The 26626-nt window shown below is 40.0% G+C and overlaps 1 protein-coding gene across 30 annotated transcripts in view; it reads right to left on the reverse strand.

The window, feature by feature from the left end:
• dlg1 (discs, large homolog 1 (Drosophila)) overlaps window positions 1–26626 on the reverse strand; it is a 163582-nt gene that overhangs the window by 7447 nt on the left and 129509 nt on the right. For 21 of the 30 annotated variants that reach the window (XM_037535118.1, XM_037535117.1, XM_017698110.2 and 18 more), the window contains 5 exons: window positions 14983–15097; window positions 8628–8804; window positions 5372–5438; window positions 4059–4155; window positions 1110–1151 (listed from right to left, as the gene is read on the reverse strand). In XM_037535118.1, the coding sequence (XP_037391015.1) occupies window positions 1110–1151; window positions 4059–4155; window positions 5372–5438; window positions 8628–8804; window positions 14983–15097 (498 nt within the window). Of the gene's footprint in view, window positions 1–1109; window positions 1152–3641; window positions 3667–4058; window positions 4156–5371; window positions 5439–8627; window positions 8805–14982; window positions 15098–16737; window positions 16909–26626 lie in introns of those variants that run through there. The other 9 variants (XM_037535120.1, XM_037535119.1, XM_017698122.2 and 6 more) reach the window with 3 other exon arrangements.

The raw sequence follows: 26626 nt of genomic DNA on the forward strand, positions 1-26626 counted from the left end.
CCACTTTAATTTTGTGTGTGACTCCAAATCCAGGCCTCCATTGGTTAAAAAATTTGATTTCCATTGATGATTTTTGTGTGATTTTGTTGTCAGCACATTCAACTTTGTACAGAATAAAGTATTCAATGAGAATATTTAATTCATTCAGATCTAGGATGTGTTACTTGAGTGTTCCCTTTATTTTTTTGAGCAGTGTATATTAACTTTAATTAGTCCACATGGCAATCAGCTATATTTTGGTAGAGGAGTCGAAAGCCAAGGATAAGTAATGCTAGCTACAGAGTTGTGTAGTAATATGGTTGGTTTGGTCAGCACACGTGTCATCCTGCCCAAAGGTAGGGCTCTTGTCACAGATATATATTTATATTACACATACTAAATAGCCCACTAAATAACACAACTGAATTCAGTGTTTATACTGAGTTTACATTAAAGCTTTAGGCCATTTGATGGTAAATGAATCTCGAGATAAACATAAATAAATCTGAACCCAAACTACTTATGTATTCATTTTTAAATATGAAAAAATAAAGGGGAGAGAAGACCTCTACTGTCAATCCAGTACCAGCCAAAGATAAAATAATGAAACATTCGTAACATTTAACTGATGTTACTCGTTTTCCATTGAAAAACTGATTTGTGGTTTAGTTTAAATTAAAAACTCAGATTATTTATAGCTTCAGTCTTTGTAATTAAAAAATGTTGTGCGCAACATGCCATGTAACACGTGGGGTAGGCTGGCAGAATATGAGTTCAGTAATGAACGTATCAATTCCAGGAAACATTTTCTGAAGTTTAAGCTGCCTGTTGTCATAGCTGAGATTTTTGAATTTTATTTGCTGCAAGTTGGGCTATTCTAATAAATGGCATGCCTAGGAAATACAGCGGAGAATTACAACTGTGCCAACTTACCCCACTTTCCCTACAAGACTCTGTAGCAATGTTCATTATTAACATAATTTGTTTTAAAACTTTGTAAAACAACAAAACTTTTGTTGAGGGCAGACAGAGGGAATAAAACACAGGAACCAAACCCAAAGCTCACAGAGAAAACAGCCACGAAACACAGAGAGACAAAAATGAGAGGAAATCGAGGGGAACACACTTACGGTAGCTACTTTCACTATCACTGGCATTAGAGGTTACATGCTCTGAAATCAAAAGAAGGGCAACATAAGCACCACCAACATGAAACTACTCTGCCCCCCCAGAACACATACATGGCAGGTGAAAGTAAATATAACACAGTGAACTCATGTCAGACACCAGCAGATGGCAGTGTTAAGGACCTTCAGGACATGAAACAACAGTAAGCATCTCTCACTTTCCAGTTTATTCTCACGTTCTGCTGCTATAAGCTCACACCACTAACAGCAAGCACAGCAAAAGTTGGGTGCATTTTAGTAGCATAAAGAGGTGCACGGCAGTATAAAAATCCCTCTTGCTCAGATGTTGTGAAATTTTTACCATTTTGCTTTTAACAGTACAATATTCATAAGTCCTCCAGGGGGTTTTAACAAAGCCATGGTGCATATTCATAAACAGAGTGAGAACTCCACCACAGATAGACTTTAAAAAACAAAAGACACACACATTCACAATACACTGCCAGTCAAAAGCTCAGGGACACGTAGTTTCAGCTTTAATATGAATAAGCATGTCTTTGCTTGAGAATGCTTTCGAACCCTGAACATTTATCCCCTCATTGTTAATGTAGCACTCCACAGCACTCAAAACTTTAGAGTGTTTACCTTCAGAGCCAAGTTTTTCTAATATGTGCTTTTAACAACTTCTTGGAAAAGAAAACTGCTCAGCCATTATTTAGGTAAAGCCTTCTCTTCATACTGATGAGAACAATTTGATGAATGTAAACGGGAGTGCTGCAAAATATACCCACAGCTCCAGTAAATACCTATTTTATATTTATAAAACCTTTTCAGTTTTTTTTAAGTGCTTAATTAAAAAGTAACAGTGAAAAAAAAAAAAAATCAAACATTTCTCTGAAAAGAAGGTGAAATGTCCCCAAACCTTTGATGGTTGTACAGCATTAAAATGAATTGTCCCAACCACTTAGACACCACTGTGCAAAAGTCAGACCACTCTTTAAATTCCAGTCAAAATGGCCAATAAGTACAAGTTATTCATTTTTCAGGATGAAATGTAATAAATGTAATATTACGTATTTCAGTCTTCAGCCAGTTTATAGTGTGTGCACCCTTTGCCTTTCTTACAGATTCCATTGTCTTCAGGAGACCTGCTTTCAGGAGCCTGAACACCCAAACAGAAGACTGGATGATATGGAATAACACTATCTATACCATCATCAGAAGTAGTAAGCAACTTGACGGTACTTCTAACTGTTCTTTTTGTGCCTTCTTCTTTTAGTCAGTAACAGCTTCCTGACTGCTTCACATGCTGTCAGATGCATGGCATTGAGTTCCTCTCACAGTGGAAGGAGGGACAGAGGCTATGTTCACATTACCAGGTTGAAGTGGCTCAAATCTGATTTTCTGCCCTAATGTGACTCAGATCTTCTTCAGAGCTGTGTGGACACGCAAATCTGATCTTATCAAATCCAACATGAGCCACTTTCATATGTGGTCCTAGACTGTGGCCATGCGACCCAAATGTGAATGCTCAGATTGTGCTCCCCCTGGAAATTTAATAAACAAAAGGATGGTCTGACTTCTGCACAATAATGCGTACACAGTGTAAGCATCTTTGATGTCTTTTAGTACTACTTAGATATACTTTGCCAAAAGTATATCAATCCCAAGTTTTCAGTGATATTCTCCCACATCTCTAACAAGGACAGGTGGCCAATGTTGTCCCTAAACTAACCTGTTCTAGTTCTGTTTTCCCAGAAAAGAAGCGCACCAGAAGTGTTTTGTAGGTCAAAAGCCTTTTAAATGCAAATGAAGATAAGAGCAGTGGAAGCGTAAATGTCAGTCTTGTCATAACGCTCCCGGAGCTGCTGTGAAACAGAGTGTGCGCTGTGATGTCTCAGCACTGTCCCGCAGCCTCATAATAATAAGGTTTTTCACATCACAACACTAAAGAACTGGTGTTGTACACAAAGGATTAGGATTTTAGCCTTGCATACTAACTATGCATGGCCTATGTGGCAGCATCATGTATATATTCCATGTGATAACGAGCATTTGACTATAAATGCTGAAATCAATAAGTGTAGTGTGATGAATTATAGCTAGCGCACTAGCACTGCTGTTGCACTGGAAAAGAAACTGTTGGAGATGTTTCTGAACTGTCTGTCTTGCTGCTGAATAGAATCTGTTGATCTGTTAATTAAACCCACTTGGCCATGTGTTAAATGCTGCTGCTAGACCGTACTATCCCTCATATTTTTGAGTCAGAGTCACTGTACGCTGTGTTACCGGTTAAGTGGTAAACCAAGTGGTTAGCCACATAGCTTATTGCCCCAGCCACTGCAAAAAAGTAAAGCATTTTCTCAGCCATTATCATTATTTTCTTTTAGCATGTTTATCCTCAGAAACCTTGATCACTGAACCCCTAATTAAGGAAAAGGTAAAGGAAAGGGAAAACTAAGCTGAGGGCATGATGAGAAGGTTCAGGTTCAGAAGGTTCTCCATCTAAGACTGCAGGAGCCTTGGAGGACTTACTCATGCCTTTGTCGTCACTCAGGTCCTGTGGAGCAGACGTCAGAGAGCAAACAGGAAAGAACCACAGAAACAATGGTTAACCGTACTTCAATAATGCATGTGGCTTTACCGATCAACAAGCCACCCCCATACTGCAACAGCCTAAATGCAGCATCCCAGTGGGAACTACTGCACGTAATTTCCCTAAAATTGTATATTACATCACGCTTCTAGAATAAAGCCATGCATGAATAAGGCTGCAAAAGCCCCATTCATAAATTTGTAATGGTATGGCAGGAGCTGTGCCGGTTAAGTGAGCTGTTGCAGTATCAGGGGTTTATTGTCCAGCGGTTTCTTGCTGCCTCAATGTGTGAGGCTGCCCTGTCCTGCACTGCCCACTACTCTCCTGGTTGCCCAGCATCAAGCAGCTGTACTTACGGTCCACATCGCTTGTTTCCTGTTCGCTCTGCTCCTTGTTCTTGTAGAAAGGAAATTTTCGCGAAAAGAGGTTCTTTTTACGCTTGTCATTGAGCGACTGCGGAGGAAGAGGGGAGGGAGGGAGGGAGGGATGGAGGACAAAAAAGGAAATGGAAGGGAGGTGTCTAGTACAGGTGATACAAAAACCCAAACGAGCCCATTTCCATGACTCTGTGGCCACATGATTGCATGCTTAAGAAGTATTGATGACAAGTTAAAGTTATATTAAACTAACTGTTATAGGTAGTTCATCACTATACTCTACTAAGGTCCATTCATTCTACTAAATAATCACATGACTAGTCTTTTCTGTGGCGACAGAGTCACTTAAAATGATGAATTACAGAGATGAATTACATAGGAATACTAATTGACAAAATAAAGGGTCAATCCTACACCAAATCAAGTATATGACAGATAGACTGATTACAGATTTTGAACCAAAATCTTAAGGAGGATGATCATAAACACAATGCAAATCTAAGAAAGATGGGTTAGGAAGCAAATGAAGGCACACAGAAGGGGAAGAGGAGTCACCAAGCAACAGGCGAGCAGTTTGACATCAATGGCAAGCGTGTGTATATATTTTTTTATCTTTTCTTTCTAGCTAAACAGTTCATGCACTTGGTGCTGCATCTGAATATAGAAACAGTGAGTTCTGTCAAGTTTGGACAGTAGTGGAGAAACAGTAAAATTGAAGCAAAGACTTGAAGGACATCATCACATGCTGTTAACCAGCTTCAGTGTGTGTCAGCAGAAGGGATTAGTACAATACAGTACATTCTTGTCATACAGAGTCTAATCATAACCAAAGTACAAACAAACAAACAAATATTTATATATATTCTAGTTTGTTTCCCTATTGCACATGCACTTTCTCTGTGGCCCAAAGTTGAAAATCAGCTGTCAGCTCTCTGGTGTGAAAGTTGTTTCAGCATTCGAATACATTAGCACCAGCAGAAGGCGCAGCATGCTTTCCCAATATTTCGGGTGTGAACGTGATGTTAACACTGTTCATGCAAATATACTAAAAATATTAACATCAGTGCATCAGCGCATGGTCTGCTGACAGTTTATTTTCATCCCTAAACTATCATCAGCCCAAAATTAGACAAGCTCATGGTCATGCACAAAATGACAAATTTTGAGTACAGTTTCAGTACAAGATCATTTCTGTGCTAACTGACAGATCTTCACTCCTCAAATATACTGTGTCTGCACTAAAACAAAAGACATTCTACATCCAAGTGGCAACATACATTTGAAGTACTTACCCCTTTGTCCCGAGACTTGGAGTTGAATTTGACAGTCTTTAATCTGGCCCTCTCCTTTCTTTCCACCCTGATGAACAAAGCAGGACAGAAACATTACAGGAGCCAGGACACATGGTAAGTCAACAAACAGAGGATTCACAATGAGCAACAAGACACTATGGATGTTCATCTTGGATGCTGCTGTAAAGACACGGAAAGTTATTTCTATAGCATGGTTCTTTAATGACTTCCTCAGCTTCAATCTGAGGTTTACTTTAAATGGTGCATCAGCTTCAGAACTTCTTTTTAAATAAATAAAAAAAGAACAATTCTTACATCTTTGTTAAATCTCATCAAAACCAACCTCTGCCAACACCAAACACTGTACATTGAACCCATCCAAAACAAAATGTTTTGTCACGCCAGCTCCAAAATATTCTTCCAGCTCACACACAACAAAAACAATTACATATGCAATACCAAATCCTTTACAGGGTTTACACTATATATTATATTTCAGGCTTCCCTGATTTTAAAAAGATGACAGATACTGTATCTGGCAGATCACGAGCAGAGCAGGTGAGAGACAGAAAAGCTGTAGCACTTTTACAGAGTGGGGTGAGAAGTCAATTATCAGCTCTCTATCTGCATAGTCTGGGGGAAAAAACCCCCAAAAAAACCAGAAAGAGCAAACTCTCACGCTTCGCTTCATCACACCCGAGAAAAGCTTTAATTAGTGGGGGTATTATTGGCTGACTGTGAACCTTCGGGTTTGCCTCAAAATGGAACACGGCATTTCCTCTTGTTGGGCTAGAGGCAAGGTTGTAAACTGGCATTTTATGTAGAGAGCTACTATTCACCAAAACAGGTTCATCATGGTAGACTTCTCTTGATAATGCTGTACAGCATATCTGGGGTGCTGAGAGAGAGCAAAAGTTCACTTTACAGATGCCTAAGAAAGTCCAGGAGAAAGCCCAGGAGTAAAGTAGGACCAGATGGGTGGCATGACGACGATGAATATTTAAGCATAAAAGACCATGATGCAGTGCTGACTAGTGATAAAAAATGCAGACATTCAATACTGCGCAAAAACCCAAAACTACCCTTCATTTATACAATTTAGAGTCAAAATGTCCATTAAATAAAAGTAACTCATTTTCAGTATATATTTATGAGGATAGGAGATAAAATATAATCTACCTGCACAAGAATGGTAAAAATCAAAGCAAAGTAGCTGAATAAAAAAACAGGAGTTTTCAATGAGAGTTTAAAAAAAAAAAAAAAACACCATTAAAATTTATATTAAAAAATGTGAATTATATAAGACAAGTTAGACCATCAACACCGTAACCATCACACAAACGGTACTTAAAACTTAGAAAGAGAGAATCAAATTTCAAGAGAGAGAATCACTCTTGCTTCTGATCTAGAAAAAAATGGGTGTTTCTGTCCATCCTTCACTGTGAGAAGAAAACACTGAGTCTGAAAGGATGTGTAAATGTTAAGAATCTGTTATTGTAAAACAGAAACAGACACACAAAAAAGATACTTTGCTAATGAAATAAAGCAGCTGCTGGTGTTCTCAAAAGGATTGACCACCCCAGAGTCCAAACCTCAACATCAAGTGATGTGTTTGGGGTTCTGTAGATCGTTGGAAGTAGAAAATTTAACTTCTGAGACTGAACTTTGGAGAACTGAACTGTGGAAAAACATGCTTTCTTCTGTAAAACTGAAAACAGGTCTCACAAAAAGAATATAAGCTGCATTAAAAGAAAAGAGTGGACAGACTAAATACTGAAACATCTGAAGCTTATATATGTATACATACACACACACACACACACAGTATATATATATATATATTCTGTTGTTTTCCTGATGCTGAAAAATGGAAAACTTAAAAAAAATGAGGGGTGTTTTCTGACTTTTGTGATGCCGCAACTGTATATTTGTTGACTTTGTTTCTGAGCGGCACTGAAAGAAATTCCTCTCAGTCAATTACTAACTAATACAGCAGTAAAGTACTGAAGCATGAAACTTCTGTAATAAATCATATTCCAGTGAAAGCACAAGGCCATCATTTGCCAGTGAGTCATCCCATGGTTGCTGCATCATAAAATCCAAATTCACCTAACCTTGATTAACTGACAAATAAAATCTACAATATGGTCAATGCTGAGAGCACAATTAGTGGAAAAATCCTACTAGTATTTTCAACAAGCGGAGGCAGAAAGGAGTAACACTCTGTGTTAGGTTTAATCTTTGGGTTTACGTCTCAACAGAAGCATGCACTGTGCCACTGTGGACTCTCGGGTAAGATGGGGCAGATGAAAGTGGCAGTTGTGACTGTAAGCTACTCTGATGCCAGTGTACTTCTGCTCCTGCACAGATTTTAGCTGCCACTCAGTATGCAGCAGGGGCTGAAAGCTGGAAAATGCCTTTGTTAAACCTCCCCCCCAACAGTTGAGTCAGACTCTCTGGTGGTGGGGAGAGATAGTCACTCTGTTGCTAATGATAAAGTGAAAGCTTGCGAAGTAATTGAGAGGCATGTGGTTACACATGTCCCACTCTGATTTAAAGACCAGATCAGTAATACTGCTGACGCGCCATCTTTTTTCCAACATCAGGGTGGATTTGCTTTTGAGAAAGCCAAAAGAAGCTTTCAACCCACACTGTCTTCTCCCCGTTCAATGTTACCAGAGAGGCTGTTCTTCCTGATGGATGAAGCAATTTCTCCAAAAGATTAAAAATGAGCATAATTACAGTGTTGATTATTCGCTAATGGTGAATCTGTGGGTTTGACTCAAAACAGAGCACTCCAAGGAAAAGGATGTTTACCCAGCAGAATGATCTAAAATGGTACTGCTGTATTTAGGCAGCTAGTATTCTGAAAGTTCTACAGAATACAAAAGGCAGGGCAGAACCTTGAAATAGAGCCATAGTGCTTCCATTCCACTTTCTTTGTCCTATACGCGTGCATGTTCCTCAATTAGTAACATGAATTATGCACAAATCAACATGAAATTGCAGTGATGTGGAACAAAGCAATTATGAGAAAGACCTTCTGGATGAGCTGATGGGTAACACAGCATGAAGCGTTAATTCATCCTAAAGGGGTTAACAGAGCAATCATCAGCATATGAGATATGAGGGTTGGGAGCAGGGGGTATGTGGGGTGGGAATGGAGGACATGTAGCAATGAAGCAGGGGAGTGGTGGATGGAGGAAAGGGAATGAAAAGGAAAGGGAGGGCATGGCCATAATGAAGCTGAGTGTACCTCCTCTTGCTGGGAATGACGCCGATCTCCTCCACTTCGCCATCTGTGGTCACCTGCCGCGCCTGCCACCACTCGTCATCCGAGGCATTCAGCACATGCAGGATGTCCCCGAAGCGGAAGTTCAGTCCTTGACTGGGGAGGCCAGAGTCCTTCATCCTGTCATAGTCAAAAAGCGCTCTGCAACACAACAACCAGGAATGAACACTGTGAGATTCAGAGCAGTGATAATGAAATCAGTTTGAGTTTTATTCAGCTGGCGGTACAGCAGACCTCATTCTAGCCTGACATCTGAACACTGATACTGATAAACACCACCACACTGTAAATGACTGTGCAAAAGTCAACAGTAGTAAACAAGGCCATTACGTAATTTCATGTTATTCATTTCTCAGGTTTCAAGAGAAGCCTCGACAACTAAGCATGAATAAATGTACACTTTGCCTTTATTAGAGTTTTTCCAAGAATTCTGCCAGGATATTTTTCCACACTTCTACAGTTCGGTTTTAGAAGTTGGTTGCACTGAGACTTCTTTGCTAGATCTACAAATTTTCTTCTTCGTTTTCTCAGTACTGGCTTCTTCACAGCTACACACCCTTTAGACTCTAGTGCCGAGTTGTCTTCTGACAGTGAAAGGATAGACAGAAACACCTCTGGATTCTCTCAGATCTGAAGAGTGGAGCTTGAATCATCTTATTGATTCAATTATTTTTTTATTCATTTTGTCCTGGACCATCTTTTATCTACTTTCTTCTTGATATTTATTCATATTCTCTTTTTTCTCCACTTCTTCATCAGGCATCTACCTCACTCTCAGATGTATGACTTTAGACCTTGAGAAACTGTTACATTAGCATTTGTTTTTTTTCTGCTTTTTTACTATTAGCCATTTTCTTCACTTAATATGCCTGTTACTCTTCCTCCATGCCTTCAAAATCTCTTCTGAGTACAAGGCCCCTATTTCTCACAATGTAACACAATAACTAGGCACAAAAAGGCTGCATACTGTAGGTCTTCCTGGACATTTTTAAAATACTGAGCCAGATTTAAAACCAACCTCTTAACCTTTTTCATTATTTATCCTACAAAACCAGTGTTCCTCACTCTAATTCAACCACAGAGGCTTCCTGGTAAGCTAAATAGGCCACCGCATCTAAATACATGCACATGTGTACATGTGTGCAAATGTCTGTGCGTTTGTGCACACATTTGTGTGTATTTCAGTGTGTGAAGTGGAGCTGAAGTAACTAAGCTCCCATACTGCTCCTGAGTAGCTTATGCCTGCTCTCTCATTAATAATGAAGCACTACACTCTGCTTGTGCAGTAGAAAGGATGAGCGGGACAGAGCTGAACTCAGAGGAGCTCTGAAGACCACATGGTGGCCGGCTTCTTCTTTATGCCCAAAAACACACCATCAACCAGACCATGCTTCATATTTCCTACATCGGAAAAATGCAGTTTCTGAAGACACGGAACAGCCATTTCGTCAGTGCTCTCATTAATGATCATTTATTTACTTATTTATTTTTCTTTCATCTGCTTAAGTGCTTATTGTCTGTCTTTCTCCTTTTTGAACCATCACTACAAGAAATGTACAATAATATCGTAATCTTATTGGCATGTCATACTAGCAGATAATTCCATAAAATGCCCAGCATTTAGATTTGACTGATATTTCAAACCTTTATTTGATTATGAATTTGTTGCACACTGAAACGGCAGAATGTTCAGGTGAGCTCTGGACTACGGTGCTAAAATATGTGCATTTTATTCATTTTCTTAACAGAAATAAAAGTTATGCTTCTTTGTACTGCCAATCCAGGTGGAACTCCTTCCGATTTATACGACTTCTTAATGTTTATGTAGAAGTACCTGCAACTACTTGCATGAAAAATATTGGTTCGCAGTTCCCATATCCGTGCATTCTTATCTTGTGTAGAAAATTCCTTGTGTGCAAGGTCTTTACATCTCAAAATACACAGTAAGATAACTGGTCATATAAGAGCTACATATAACAGGTCTGATTGAATGATGTCAAGTCAATAAAGGTGTAGTGACAAAATGAAAGTTTGAAAGTTGCACTGAAATTTTAATTAATGCTCCTTATGCTGTGATTACACACCATTCTGCGCCTCACAGCAGAACCTTCCAGCGAAACACGGCTAACGACAGCATGAAGCCATGGCAGTGTTGCCATAGTGATAGCATTGCAAAGGAGTTAGCCACCATTTTATCTTAAAGTGTTTTGAACACACACAAATGTTTTCATTTACATTCAGCAGTTGATATACATAGAAAATTCAGTGCCCAAGTTTCCAAAAGATAAAATCCGACATTCTGCGGTACCAGAATTTGGAATATTGGGTTGCTGTCAACTGTCTACCGTCAACACGTACATGCAGCATCTCTTATGAGGACCTTGTATTTGCTGTCTTTTGTGGGAATCACTGACAATGGTCAAAACTGGGCATCTGGTTCCAGCCTATCAGAGTACAGAGGACAGGGTGGGAGGTGCTATACATGCACCACTGCTCAAATGGCTGGGCTTATTCGTTTGAAGAGGCTTTCAAATTCTTCAAAATAAATGTAAAACTTTTCTAAGAGGGCGGCACAGAGCATCAAAAAGTTCTACTTTTAATGGAATGTTGACCTCAGAATCAAAAATCACATTTTGAAAATCACAAAAAACACAAGCCTGACAAAATGTCTACATCCCTACAAATCAACATAAACTACATTTACTATTCATGTAAAATTACAATTGACAATTTACAGAATTTGTAACAAATCCAATGTGGTGAAGAAGAGCATCTTCAGAAAAACAAGGTTCCATAAAGTCACACCCCTGTAAATTTCAGTATGTCAGAGAAGGGGTATCTTCACTGGCTGGTAATAAACCAGATCTTTCTGAAACAGACATTAGCTTTGAGACTAATCTTATGATGGCAAGAGTTTGAAAATAAAACTACCCAGAGCAAAGTGGTGAGCTCCAGCTCACAGCTCGCAGGCAGAGTATTTTTGGAAGAGCTTCCAGTGTACTGGCACTGCACATTACATTACATCCTCAGTGAGCACTGGAAACAAACCAGCACCACTCTTCAATGTTTTAAAACTCTTATTTACTGCAGTCACAGCAGATGCGCTCATTACTGAGTGGATGTAATGTGTCAATACAACTATGTTAATTTTGTTGCTTCCCAAGAGATTCTGTTTCTCAAACTGAAATGGCCAAAGGCTGTAGGTTACAACAAGCACAGTGATTTTCATAATTATCATATGATAAATCAAATTATTTGTCCTCCAAAGAATATCACAGCTCTAATGCACAACACTCCAACCAGGCCAAAGTGTCACAGCCACTCTCCTCCAGCAGAGCCCAGGGGTATTAGAGACCCACAATGTGTCAGACACAGTCCACTCTTCGCCAGGCCTGTTAGACCACACAACTGGGAAGAAAAACACTGAACACTGGGGGTCCAGGCCCCTCCAAACATAGAGGTTTAGGCTTCTGAAGTAGCGTAGTCACCTTGTAGCTGGCAACATGCCCATAAAAGAAAGTCTAGGTCTAAGCCTTGTTACCCTTTATGAAAAATGAATGACATTCTCAAAAATCATTTCTATTGTTTTTTTGTGGTAAGAAAAGGGCAGTAATGTATATATCAGAATTATATCTGTATCTGCAGAGATTTGGTTAAAAAAAAAAAACCTGCATCAAGAAAATATTTATGACATTAGTATTAGTATCAACAGTTATGTACACTACATTTACATTTATGGCATTTGGCTGATGCTCTTATCCAGAGCGACTTACAATTTGATCATTTTACACAGGGAGGCCAAGGTGGTGTTAGGAGTCTTGCCCAAGGACCCTTATTGGTATAGTGTAGGCTGCTTGCCCTGGTCGGGGATTGAACCCCAGTCTACAGCGTAGAAGGCAGAGGTGTTACCCACCACACTAACCAACATTATTACCCTCTGACATCATGCTCCTCTTTCAATATAAACTGGGCAGTCCTAATATTGAAAAGCTCTTACGTAAGCAGATCAGGGTTTTCCTGCCCACAACTCTTTCACAAAACTGTGTTTCCAGTGGCTGGACTGCTAATCAGACATGCACAACAGAATATTAGGACCACGCCCACATAGTTCTCAGATAGGTGTGCTAAGCGATTTCTCATGTTTTATTACAGTTCATGTTTTTTTCAAGCCATTTCATTTTATTTCAAGTCATGTTTTATTATATTTCTCTCTGATTAAAAAAATGTTTTTCTGGATGTTCAACATAATACTCAATTGTAAGATCATGCAAACTGTGTTCCTTGAGACTGTAAGCTGCTTTGGCAGTAATAGCTGCAATTTGCAACAATTTGAGTAGCTGGAGTTTTTTATAGAACTTGGCTGAAATGCTGTATTAATCTTACTCTGACGTAATGTAACTTCAAGGAGTGTAAACTTCCTTGTAGCATGTATGCAACATTATCTAGATTTCAGCTACTTAAAAACCATATGATTCCTTGACATTCAAGGGTATAAAAGAAAAAAACCTTTAAGGTTGGAAACATTTTTGTTAAACACAGAACATGAAGATAGTTAGACCTGGGGTTCCTTATACAGCCACGTCACTGACAGCAAAACGGAAAACCTCCACTAAAACGCTACAGATGCTAACGGACTACACTTTCCCCTCCCACCTCTGGGTGGCAGAGGGTAAGACCCCATACCCCATACTGACCCTCAACACTACACAACATATTTATGTTGAAATAACATAATAGAACACAAGAAAAGTTTAGGCTGACAGTTAAGTTCTTCTGTAAATTGTCACCTTGTTTTTAAAGAAACACCCCAGTGTCATTCAGTTCAGTCTTCTATCCGCTGCATCTGTAGCCTACGCTCAATTCTCACTTGCAACTATTTACAATTACTTCAGTGAGTTTCCATATACAAAAGAAAAACAATTAACTTGAAACACAGTTAATAGACACCAATGCACAGGCTCTGTTCTATTACGTTCCACTAAATAGCTATTAAATTCAAACTAACTTTTCCCCAACACTTACTCTAACTACATCCTTAACTCAGAATCATAATCCTATCACTGGTCATAATCCTAATCCACACACTGTTGATAATAAGTTTCACCAGACGCTGAAGAATTTGAGCATTTATAGATCTACAGGGCACCAATAAAACAAAGATTAAGAGATATAAAACAGACTTCAGCAAAGTCCCTCTCTTTGGGATTTTGATGAAGAGCCCTGTATTATGACTCATACTACGGCACAGTCCAGAAAACCATAACAGGATACAGCAGCACAGCACTGGGGGGACAGTCCAGCAGGAGGAATAATTACCACCAGTAACTGGTGCAGTGGACTGAGAAGAGCAGGGGAGTTTACTCAGGTAACATGACAACATATTATACTGCCTTCATCTGGAGCCAGACCTCATCAAGCCTTTCAGTAACCATAATCAGAAAATACAAACAATATCTTCTGCAGGTTCTGCAGGGCTGTAACACTGGCTCTAGTCCATCAGCACCAGGTGCTATGACAGTAAGTGGCCTTAACCAGCAGCTGCTCTGAAAACGTCAGCAGTGGCCATAATTAACACCATTAATAATCTGCAGCGATTATGTTACCTTACATTATCACAACAGGCCATCCATCATCCAGGGCATGCAGAGGCATCAGTAGAGCTGTACCATATGGACAAAACACCAGTGCTGCTGCATATTGCAATTGAGATGTCTGGCAATATATTTAAATCATGTTCAGTAAATCAATAATGTGACGATACTGAAGACTGGCCAGAATTACTTTATGCAAAATTCTTTATCTTTGCTAGATTACATGAAACAACCATGGAATCACTTATCTGGAATTGTGATTGGTCAGGACGCTCACAGTGTGCAGTAAAAACATTGCGATTGGTCGGATGGCTTATTTGCACACTGAACCTCCATCACAATAACAATAAACCAACAATAGACTGTGCAAGCATAATCATTATAACACTAAACTTCTCAATCACATTCTCAGTTTTCTTTGTTAGATGTAGGAAGAGCCTTTAATTACTCTAGAATCATTCAATTATGTGCAGGTTTTTCACATTCAATCATTTGATTAAAAAAAACTCTTGCTTTTAATGTGGCTTTGCTACCCAAGAACCCTTTTTGGCCTTTATTTTTGAGTGCTGTAATGCTCTATTTAATGTGAGCACAGCTAAAACGGGGAAAATTACTACAGTAAAAGTGAACACATGGCGCTCTGGAGAGAGCCACTCTAATGTGGCCGACCTTCAGGAGGAACTCGCGGGAGGGAAAGTGTAATTAACAGAGAATGAGGGAGGTCTCACCTGACGTAGAGCGTCCTCTTCTGACTTGTGCGCAGCGAGCCGGAGCCTGAACTGATACTACTGTTCATCATCTGTTCCCGGAGATCATGGATTTTGGCTTCAAAGCGACTGTACTCTGTGTAAAGAAAAGAGAAACACAGCATCCTGATAAAGAGTGCCAACAACAACAACAGAGTGCCTTACAGAGCGAAGGAATCATATATCAGCCCTGCTGTAAGAAAACCTCTCTTACAAAACGTTAACTTTCTAAAAGGAAAAAAAAAAACATTCTTAGCTTTTAGGTAATACTATGAAATTTTATTTCGAGTCATTTTGAACCATTTCTGACCATTTCTGTTGGTCCATTCATTGTGAAATGTTCACAGAATGTGAAAAGCCATTTTCAAATGATGTAAAGAAATAAAAAGAGAAAAATGAAGTTACAATGCTGCAAGAGAGAGAGAGAGAGAGAGAGAGAGAGAGAGAGAGAGAGAGAGAGAGAGAGAGAAAGAGAGAAAGAGAGAGAGAGAGAGAGAGAGAGAGAAAGAGAGAAAGAGAGAGAGAGAGAGAGAGAGAGAGAGAGAGAGAGAGAGAGAGAGAGAGAGAGAGAAAAAGAGACAGCGTGCAAGAGAGAGAGAGCGAGAGCAGGAGAGAGAGAGTGTAAAGAAGTGTGAATATGTATAAAATATTAAGCTACAAGGTAAGAGTGTGATAGAGATAAATGAAGCGAAAGAGAAAATACAGAGAAAGGGAACTAGGGATAGAAGAGAGAGGAGAAGAAAGAAAGAGAGAAAAAGAAAAAGTAAGACAGGAATACTGGAAACAGAAAGAGAGAGGGGATACGAGAGCAAGAGAAAGACAAAGAGAAAGAAAAACAGACATGGCATCCAGAAATAAAAACATGAAAATGGAGTTTTTAAGAGAGAGAGAGAGAGCATGATAGATAGAGAGAGAGAGAGAGAAGAAAGTGTAAAGCAATAAAAACTGAAAAAATTACAAGGTTTTGAGAAAGATAGTGAGAGATATAGATAAAGAGTGAAAGAGTGAGCGCAATAGTACTCTTACTGAAACGAGGTTGTATTTGATTGAAATCTCTGCTGAACCTTGAGTGTTCTTCTAACTGCTCACTGCACACACACAGCTGCATGAACATGTGCACATCTGTGAAGCTCTTGCTGCTAGAGTGATAATAAGAGCAGATAGGCTGACATGTTTCAGGACCCATTCATAATAGATAGGGGACAGTCTCATACACTCAGCCTTTCAGGGTCTCCCACTGTCTCCATGTGAAAGAGCTCTGCTCTCGCTAGCCAGCAATGGTGAAAATGTGCTCAATGATTTATTCAACAGTTTTAACCCAATTTGTTTCCTAATGCTCTTTCCCTCTGTCTGACCCGCTCTGCTCTCAATCAAAAATGCACACGTCTGATGCAAAGTAACATAAAAATGTAAGTGTGAAATAACTGTATTTGTATACATACTACTTTACAGTAACCTGTGGTCAGACAGAGTGTCCAGAAGCGTTACAGACAGAGCATCCAAAAGTCTAACCATAAAACAGAACCATACAAGCTACAATCAGAAAGGACATCAATGAAAAGCTGCTACAGTTACAAAATTCCTACATCCTACAAAACAAAGGCATGAGAATTCTACCCAAACAGCACGGTTAACACAGCCAACATACAACAGAGCCCGTCGCAAAGTTAACGCAGAGAAAAGAACACAGCCTATAACATCCCATAAAATCAGCAAGTCACAATCGTTCTTACTCACAGTCTCTCTCCCTGCTGGCCGAGCGACAGAGATAAAAGGTGGTGACGGTGTTTGTGGAGGCTGCTCTCTGCCTTTCTGATACTAACCACCCATGTGAGAGGCAAATGATGTTGTGGTGCTGAAGGACAGCTCCCCGACTCAGCTCAGAGAGAGAGAGAGAGAGAGAGAGAGAGAGAGAGAGAGAGAGAGAGAGAGAGAGAGAGAGAGAACGAGAGAGAGAGAACGAGAGAGAGAACGAGAGAGAGAGAACGAGAGAGAGAACGAGAGAGAGAGAACGAGAGAGAGAGACAGAGAGAGAACGAGAGAGAGAGACAGAGAGAGAGCGAGAGAGAAAAACCCAGGCACTCCTCCCTCTCTCCAAAAACCTCCAGCATGAAAACACAACAGATGCTAATGAACTACACTTTCCCCTCCCACCTCTCTCACCGTGTGTGTAGCCTTGTTTTTCAAAATTGTATTTTTTCACTTTTTCACTATATGTATATATACACATATGTATATGGATGTGTATATACACATATATACACACACACACACACACATATATATATATATATATATATATATATATATATATATATATATATATATATATTATATATATATATATATATATAAATATATGTGTGTATATGTGTCTGTATATATATATATATAAATATATATATATATATATATATATATATATATATATAGAGAGAGAGAGAGAGAGAGAGACACACACACACACACATATAAATGATATATGGTGTTTTCACAAACATTAACATGCAAACATTGCAAGAATCAAATTTAAATAATGTACTTTGATGCCTAAGCACATAAGCACTATTTAACAGAAGTCTCAACAACTAAATAATAATACAGTGACCTGGTACTGGCTGGCGCTGGCCTCTAGACCCCTGTGAGGCACAGCAGTGCTGATGGTCATGCCAGGAGGCTCATGGGAGGCACACCCACTCCAGAAAAGGGACTTAAATGTTGTTCATGTTGTTCTTCGTCACTTAAGTGTTTGTGGTATGTGCTTATTGTATTGTTCTGTTACGGGTGCAAGTTTGGTTAATGTGGGTTAGTGGTCACCGTGAGGGTGAAGTGTATGGCTAGTCCCCCTATGAGTTTAGGGCTTTGTATGTGCCTTTCTGCCCTAATGTGTATGGAACAGCACTGCTCAAAATCACTTACAATCTATTCTCTGCCTTTATTACAGTTTTCAATCTTCTGCAGGGATATCTTTCCTTCAAAGTTCAGTCTTAAAAGTTAGCTGCATTTTCTGCTCATCATGCTTCAAGCCATCCCAAACACATGCAGTGCCAATGAGGCCTGGGGTGAGCTTCTTTGTTTGATTTGAAAATTATATTTTTTTTTTGTCCGTTTTCTTTTCTCAAGACTTGTAGTGTTGAGTTGGCCTCTTACAGTGGAAGGAGGGAAAACATCCTGGTGGTCTTCTAGGTCTTGCATGGTTTTTTAGTCCCATTTTCCTTTATTTTTTTGACGTTCCGATTTGGAAACTCCATTTTTTTCCCCCCTTATTTTCTAATAACTTTCCTATTCCTTGTAATTGTACTTAATGGGTACTCTGACAGGACAATGAACAAATATAAAGTGATCCCTAACACTTGCACAGTACTGGGTATATATTGATTTTATACATTTTATATGTATGCGAGCGTGTATGTGTACACGTGCGTTTATGCACATGCAACCTCATCAGCTATAATAATGCCATAATATTTCAGATAAATGCTAAACAGTACAAAACTGTTTCCAAGTGATGCAAAACAAGCAAGCATGTATCACTCACACAATACACAAGAGAAGAAGAGAAAACACACTGCTGATTTACGAGTTTCTCAGTAAAATGAGAATGAATGAAGCTCTAGACACTGAGGCTTGCTGAGGTAGACAGGCAGGTGGCTGAAATGGGTTATAATCCTCATCATCAATTTAGCGAAAGGATTCTGGGAGCTCAGAGGGAACACACACACAAAACAAAAGCATACACACACATCACGTATGTGACTCAGTGTCTCGAAAGGCAAACTCTCAAAAGTCACTCTGCAGAGTGTCTGTGAATAAAAGGTGATTATCATGCATTATGTGGCATAAGATTTCAGCAGAATCGGGTCTATGATGATAAACAGCTCTCCAGAAAGAGAACAATGGAAATCATCTCGCGGCAGAAACAGCCACGTTCAAATGCAAAGAACAGCAGATCAAAAGACCAAAAGACCAAACGCTATGCTAATAATTAACATCGGCCCATACAGGACGAGAAACCACAAACCCCTCAGTCCCATAGGACTCCACTCATTTTCAGACTACATTAGGGAAATCAGAGTAGTGACGCAGTAACGCAAGTTCTGCCAAGTAGCCAATGTCGAATCTATTTTAAACAATTACGATTATACAAAATATTAGTGCCTTTCTGTCGTCCTCAAACACAAGAGTTGTTTAATAAAACATTGTTTTGCTGTTTTACTCCCAAATTTAATGCCTCACAGACACACAGAGCGCACCAGACACATCTCTGCCACCGTCTGCTTTTGATTGACTTTTTTTTTTTTTAAAGAACAAAAGCTTGTGTGCATTCGGAAACAGTATCAGCCGCTGCACAAAGAGTGCATGGCTAATGATAATAGATAGTTTGAATGGATTATTAATCAACGCTGCGTCATTTTCACATAAGCACTCAGACTGCACACTCTGTGACCAAAAAAAAAAAAATGTCCAAAAGTAATTGCAGACATAATTAGACTGTTCCTCATTTCCTGAGCTAGGCTGAAGCGAGGGAGGACAGACAGAGAGACAGCAAAACTCCATAAAGAAATCCACCAATCCCGGTTAAGAACACAGCACAGCAGCCCCCAGGCAGCAGGAGAGACAGCTAATCCTTCACAGATTACAGTCAATACCCCCTACCCACACAGACACACACCCCACAACAGCCGCAGAGAGGAGGAGAGAAGTTCCATCCCTCGCAATGAAATGATCAGGCCACATTTTAAGGGCTGTAACTATGACACAAATTGCATGATGCGATACGCCCTGTGCTTCTAGCAGTGCAATAAGCTACATATTCAATATAGAAGTAATAAAGAAATGCCAACATTCATTTTGCTTTAAAACAAGACTGCAGTGCTAAGCGAATACATAATTAACACAAGCAAGGCATTTTCTCTGAAGACAAATATATGTAAATAAGCACAGAGTGTACACGCCTGTCAAGGGTCTTTTAGGAACATCATGGAATGGTTTTAACTGATCAGTGGAAATGGTCCAGTTTACATCAGTATGTCTAATATCACAACATAAAATAAAAAGCACAACTCTAAATATATCCCACTCACAGCTTGCACTTTTGTTGCGGATTTTGTCTTCATGGCTTGCATTGTCTTGCAACCCTCATACAGAAATAATGACTGTTAACATGCACCTCGCAGTATTCCTAATCTTAATCTATAAATCCGTCAGGCTGGGGTTCCAGGAAGGCTGCAGATTCAGGTACAATGTGATGAAAAGTGCACAAAAACATGTTTTGAACAGAATAGTTTGTTGAACGCTGAAGACCCAAGTACTGAGCCTTTTGCGACAGTGAATCAAACATTGCATTGTGGGCGCTCATTGCAGTCGCATCAAGGCATATTTTGTGCTGCACCTGTATTCATACATATAACGTTTCCCTTCGCCATAAATGTTTTCAATCATCAGAGAAATGTTTGGTATCAGAAGTTGCCCCAGTTCTGCATTGGAGTTTACGGAAAATGCAGCTAACAAGTAAGAGAACTAGTACCAAATCGTTATGTAATCTTAAATAGGCTTGCTTAAGTGGATTATGACACTGTATGGCACATTGTCGTGTATAAGAACAGACAAAAGTACATCATAGACTTGTGCCTGGTGGCGGTTTACTGCTAACATCCCCTCGTGACAGTAAAACTCGTTTCTTTTATTGATTTATTTAGTTCAAATCGCAGCAAGACAGCAGTATTACCACATTTAAACACAGCCAAACTTTTAAACACTGCGGGATGATATATATTAATATCATATTTATTGCATCCAACAGATTAGACTGTGTTCTAAAAACACAGCTGTGCTAGTTAAACCCACTGTGTGCTGCAAGTAGATATCATGACTACATGGTGTATGTTTTAAGACATCCTCACACCACAGAGTCAGGTTTGAATGAAAATAACTTCGATTTGGAGGACAGAACAAGAGTAAAAATGTCTTAGCTTTGGTTCATAAGACAAAATGGGTCCATTCAAAGGGCTTCAGGCTTCTTCAGAGAAGAAGGTCTAAGCTAAGCAGCCCCAAACTCTCAGATGATAGTCTGGAAATTCAGGAAATTCAGTTCTTTCTTACTAGATTATTACAGCTTTGCAGCCAAAATAAAGACTTTTACTAATTTGGGCTTTATAACAATCCTTTATTTGACGAAGATGAAGACACAACTCCCATTCTATCATTATGCTTTCTGCCACATCCGCTGGAAGAAACTAAAGCACAGAAAAAAAAATCCCTCTCCAAGTTGGTTTAACCATTTATCACAGTTATTTTCCACAGTTACCCAAACAAGATGACATCTGTTAATGGCACAAGCAGGCAATTTAAAGCCTGAATTTTGTGTTCACAGCTCTTATTGTCTCACAAACTGCATTTTAAAAAGAAAATGTACTCATTTGCTCGTTGTAGCACCCCTAACAACAATCACTTTTTGCGACCAATAAATACATTGCCTAAGTCACAAATTGTGTCCATAAGTAAAAAGAAACTGGTGTCTCAATTGTATTTTTCCTCACATAAGAGTGTCAGAATGCAGGGAGTAAGAAGCATGGAGCTTTCTGATGAATACCAAGGTTAGCTAAACTACAAGCAAGATACATACAATGATGAAATCAATGGTAACTCTAAAGCTCTGGCTCCAGCACAGAGCCTAAAGATAGTGCATGACTTTGCATTGCAAAAAGGATCTATAAATGAACCAAAAGCCATTGAGTGCCAAAAAACCTTTCAAATTTTCCACCTTCCAAGCCTCAGGAACCATCTGATTTCCCCTAAAGGTCATTTTTCTTAAGCAATGTTGTGCACTGCACACAAAAGTCATCTAATGAAGTGCGTGCAACATGACGTCAAATTCCACAATCTTAGGCATGAATTTTAAAGGACGGAGCATTGGGATTTTGACAGGGTAATCTCCTCCAGCACCTCATCACACTCACTCTGCTGAGGTAATGCCATGCTAAAGCACTTCTTCACACATAATATTGACTAATGCTTTACTCATCTCCTTACGGCATCAAGAAGGAATTTACACTCTGCGCTAGTGTGCTTACATCTCAGCCCCACCACAGCTGATCCATCCCAGCATGTTCTGATCACACCCTTTAGTGTGGCCTACGTGACAGGCATACAGAGAAGCAACTTCACCGTCAAATCCCAGCGACACACCGTCCTGACAGTACCGGCTTTTAGAGAAGTACAGAAAGTGCCTCTTACCCACTAAAATATACAACATAAACCAATTTGTACTTTCAAAACAGGTCCTTCCATCAAATTACCTATGCATGCACCAAGAGTGGATCAAATCCCTAGTTTGAATCTGACATGAGCGAGTTGGCAGCAGGGTTAAACGCTCATTTCAGTGTATACGCTTAAATGAGTAAGGATCCACTAACAGTAAACAGCTCGGGGGCAGAAGCAGGCCCTTCCGTCAGCGCTCCGCATCACATGCTGATGTGCGTGACGTTGAAGGACAGATCCTCAATGCCATTAAGCCTCGCTGATCAAAGCGAGGTGGCTTTGGGGGTTGGGATTTTCCTGAAGAGGATGTGCTCTGCTTGTCGACAGATATAATGCCTCCAAGAGCACTTTCAAATGTTGGGGTTCCTGCAAGATTTCTGAGTTTTCTCAGATCGCATGGATTTCTCCGAGTTTACATCACGGAAGATTTGATGAAAAGCATATCAAAACGGATTTCTAAAGGAAGAGTCTGGTGAACACTCAGAATTACACAATTTTCCCCTTGCCTTAAACGTGTTAAATCAGCTACTTGGTGTATCAAGTCTGCTTTAGTTTTGCATGGGTGCCAAAAGGGAAAAGCTAAGAAGCAATGGATGCTAGCGCCATGTTAAGCCAAGTTGAGGTACTATTACAGTACTATACATTTTTCTTTTACCAAGGTACAAGCAGCAAAGACATACCTTCAAAGATACAGTGTGGTTTTAAGGTCCAACCATCTTAATGCATTTTTTCCAATGTAGGTATAGAATCTTTCAATAACAATTTTAAATAAAAGGTCTGAAGACAGGATATGTGGAGTTACATCATTTAAAAACAGGGAGAATCACTTGAAAGAGGCCCTGAATATTCTGTTGTAACTCTTGTTAGGGTGAAGCAGTCTGAACCAAAAAATACGCTACAATACGCATTACATGTGATGCTGGAAGTGATCTCCGTTTTCTGTCAGACACATGAAGGGATATGGGAGTATGCACCTGGAAGTTGCAAATGGAGGTTAAATGTCGCAACGGCTGTCCGGCGCCTACCACATCTCTCTGACCCTTGAGAGCAGCACCCTAGTGACAAGAAAGGAGCCACTCCAGTGACTTTTTCTGAGAGCGTAACATCCAATAGACTTGCTAACACTGCATGATATACTGCTATCATCTAAAACGGACAAAAGTACATCATGTAGATAAAATCAACAGTAGCAGCCACTTCAAAGCCTGAATTTTGTCTGTACTTTAAACAATAGCAGTTCGCCTGAGGCTTGCTGGTAGAAGTTTCCCTTCCTTGCTACCTATATTACTTATATATCACACTCATGGTCATACTCTTGACTTACTCTGCCCTACTGGTTTGGTACTGGTTCAGTTTCTGGTATCGCTGACCAGAAGCTCATTGAATGTACTTTTCATATTTCTACTCCTCCCCCCTGTGAAAAAATCTGTTGTCTATCGTGATATTAGGTGTGTCAATCTCAATCTGTTTGCTGCTTCTCTTCAGTCTTCAGCCCTGTCCGACCTACATAACCCATCATCCCCTGAGAGCATGGTTTCTCTCTATAATGACACTGTCTCTGGACTGCTTAATGATTTTGCCCCTTTTAAGAATAGACTCCTCCCTGCCGCCTGCACCTGTCCTTGGTTCACCCCTGAACTAAGGGTACTAAAGGCCATTGGTCGGCGTCTTGAGCGCCTTTATAAAAAAAACTAGCCTTACTGTCCACTCTCTACTTTACAGTCAACACACCCACAAATATAGGGATGCCCTTAATACTGCCCACTCCAACTACTACTCCTCCATCATAAATAATGCTAAGTCTAGGCCAAAAGCTCTCTTTCGAACCGTTAGCAAACTCCTCCATCCTCCTGTATCAGCGTGCCCCCATTCAGCTCAGCAATGTCAGGTTTTTCTACATTTTTTTGACAAGAAAATTAATCAGATCTATAGCCTCTTTTCTTCTGCTTCCCAGCCATTCTCCTTTACAGATTCTCCTTCTTTGAACACAAAGCTAACTTGTTTCACACCTGTTGACTCCTTTTCTGTCTCTGAGCTCATCACTAAGTCTAATGCTTCCTCCTGTCAGCTTGACCCTGCCCCCACCCCTCTACTCAAGGCCTGTTCATCTGTAATCAACACCCTATTGCTACAGTGATACATTCATGTCTCTCTTCTGGTTCTGTTCCTACTGCCCTTAAAACTGCTGCTGTTGCTCCGATACTTAAGAAACCTGAATTGGACCCGACTTCTCTTTCTAATTACAGACCCATCTCACACCTTCCGTTTTTAGCTAAAGTAATGGAAAGAGTGGTTGCTTCCCAACTCCAGACATTTCTGAGTGATAATGCCCTCTATGAGCCATTCCAGTCTGGTTTTCGTGCTCACCACAGCACTGAGACACCTCTTCTGCGAGTTGTTAATGATCTTCTCCGGTCTGCTGATAGTGGTTCTCTAAATATTCTCCTGCTCCTCGACTTAAGTGCAGCTTTTGATACTGTTAATCATGATGTTCTCATTTCTCGTCTTTTTTTCTATTGGCATCACTGACACAGCCCTACAGTGGTTCAGGTCATATCTTACAGACAGACACCAGTTTATTACATTAGGCCCACATAAATCCTCCTCCTCTCCTGTTAGATGTGGTGTCCCGCAAGGCTCAGTTCTTGGACCCCTACTTTTCTTAATTTACATTTCACCCCTTGCGCAGATTATTCATAGCCATGGCCTAAACTTCCATTGTTATTCTGATGATATTCAGTTATATCTCAGTACACACACTTCAGATACCCCTCCCAGTACACTAATTGATTGTATTTCTGATTTAAAGCTTGGATGCATAATAACTTTCTCATGCTAAACACTGCTAAAACTGAAGTCTTACTGATTGGCCCTAAACCTCTAGTATCAAAGTCATCCAATTTTTCAGTTATTATTGATGGCCTGCTCGTTAAGTCTGCACCTGTCGTTAGAAATCTTGGTGTTTTACTCGACCCATCACTCAATTTTGATCTGCACATCAAATTCCTCACCAAGACTGCATTCTTTAATTTCCGTAACATTGCTCGTCTCGACCGTTCCTGTCTGATAAAGATGCCAAAACTCTGGTTCATGCCTTCATTATGTCCTGCATTGACTACTGTAACTCCCTCTTTGTTGGTCTCCCTGTAAAGTCTATCCAAAAGCTACAGTACATTCAGAGCTCTGCAGCTAGAGTGCTCACCCACACTAAGCGTTCAGCTCATATCACCCCCGTTCTCTCCCAGCTACACTGTCCTGTCCCGTATAAAGTTTAAAATCTTACTTCTCACTTTCAAAGCTTTGCATAATCTTGCTCCCCCCTACCTCAGAGAATTGCTGACCTCTTACACTCCCCCTCGCTCTCTCAGATCTCCTAGCAATAACTTACTTGCTGTTCCACGCACCAGACTTTCCACCTTGGGAGGGAGGTCCTTTAGTGCCCTGGCCCCCAAACTCTGGAATTCTCTTCCTCAATCCCTCAGGGACGCTCTTCTCTTTCTTCTTTTAAATCTGACTTAAAGACTTTTCTGTTTAATGCACATTTTTCTTCCTCCTCCTCTGTATAGTGTGGGTTTTTTTTGCTATGTGAAGTGACCTTGGGTTTGTGAAAAGCACTATATAAATGTAATTTATTATTATTATTATTATTATTATTATTATTATTATATTAGCTTGTAAGCTTCAGTGAAAAACTACAGAAGCAAACTTCAAATCACCAAAGATCTTTTAGCTTATTGACTATAATTGGGATATTTTGTGTAAATGTGATTTTTCCCCAATTTGACATCCATACCATCACCCTTCCCTTTTTTGAAGGACATGGAGTCATTGTAGCACTGACAAAAAGCACTGAGTTCTGGATTCATTCAGTGGGGAAAGATTCAGCTGCATCTGTTCTCTCCGCTGCTCCATTAGCCAGTCCTCCATGCATAGCTAAAGGAGCTAAGAGGGACAGAGCTGTCCTCCTGCAGGTTTCCCACAGGGGGCGGTCTGCCGCGCCCGCGCACCTGAGCCTCACCCAGCACCACTAGCCTGCACCCAAACAACCAATCAATATTGAGCTCAGGAGTGGTCTCCAGCATGCCCAAACCTCTTTAACAGATTTCACGGGTGATGAAAGTCACGAACAAGAAGAAGCTTAACATCACAGAGCTGAGAAGCAATTCAGCACCAAATGGAAGCAGTCTCTACAAACAATCAGCAAGGTTTCACATGCTTACAGCGGCTAAAAAGAGCAAACAGCATACTTCAGCAGTGAATAAAGGGAAAAAGACTGACTTAACTTACAATGGCATTTTTCAAGTCAGTAATAAACAATGGCGGCGTCGAGTAACTACGGCAATCCACATTCAACTGAGCTGAGAGA

Source organism: Pygocentrus nattereri, chromosome 26 (genome assembly GCF_015220715.1).
Source record: "Pygocentrus nattereri isolate fPygNat1 chromosome 26, fPygNat1.pri, whole genome shotgun sequence".
In the NCBI taxonomy this organism is placed as follows: Eukaryota; Metazoa; Chordata; class Actinopteri; order Characiformes; family Serrasalmidae; genus Pygocentrus; species Pygocentrus nattereri.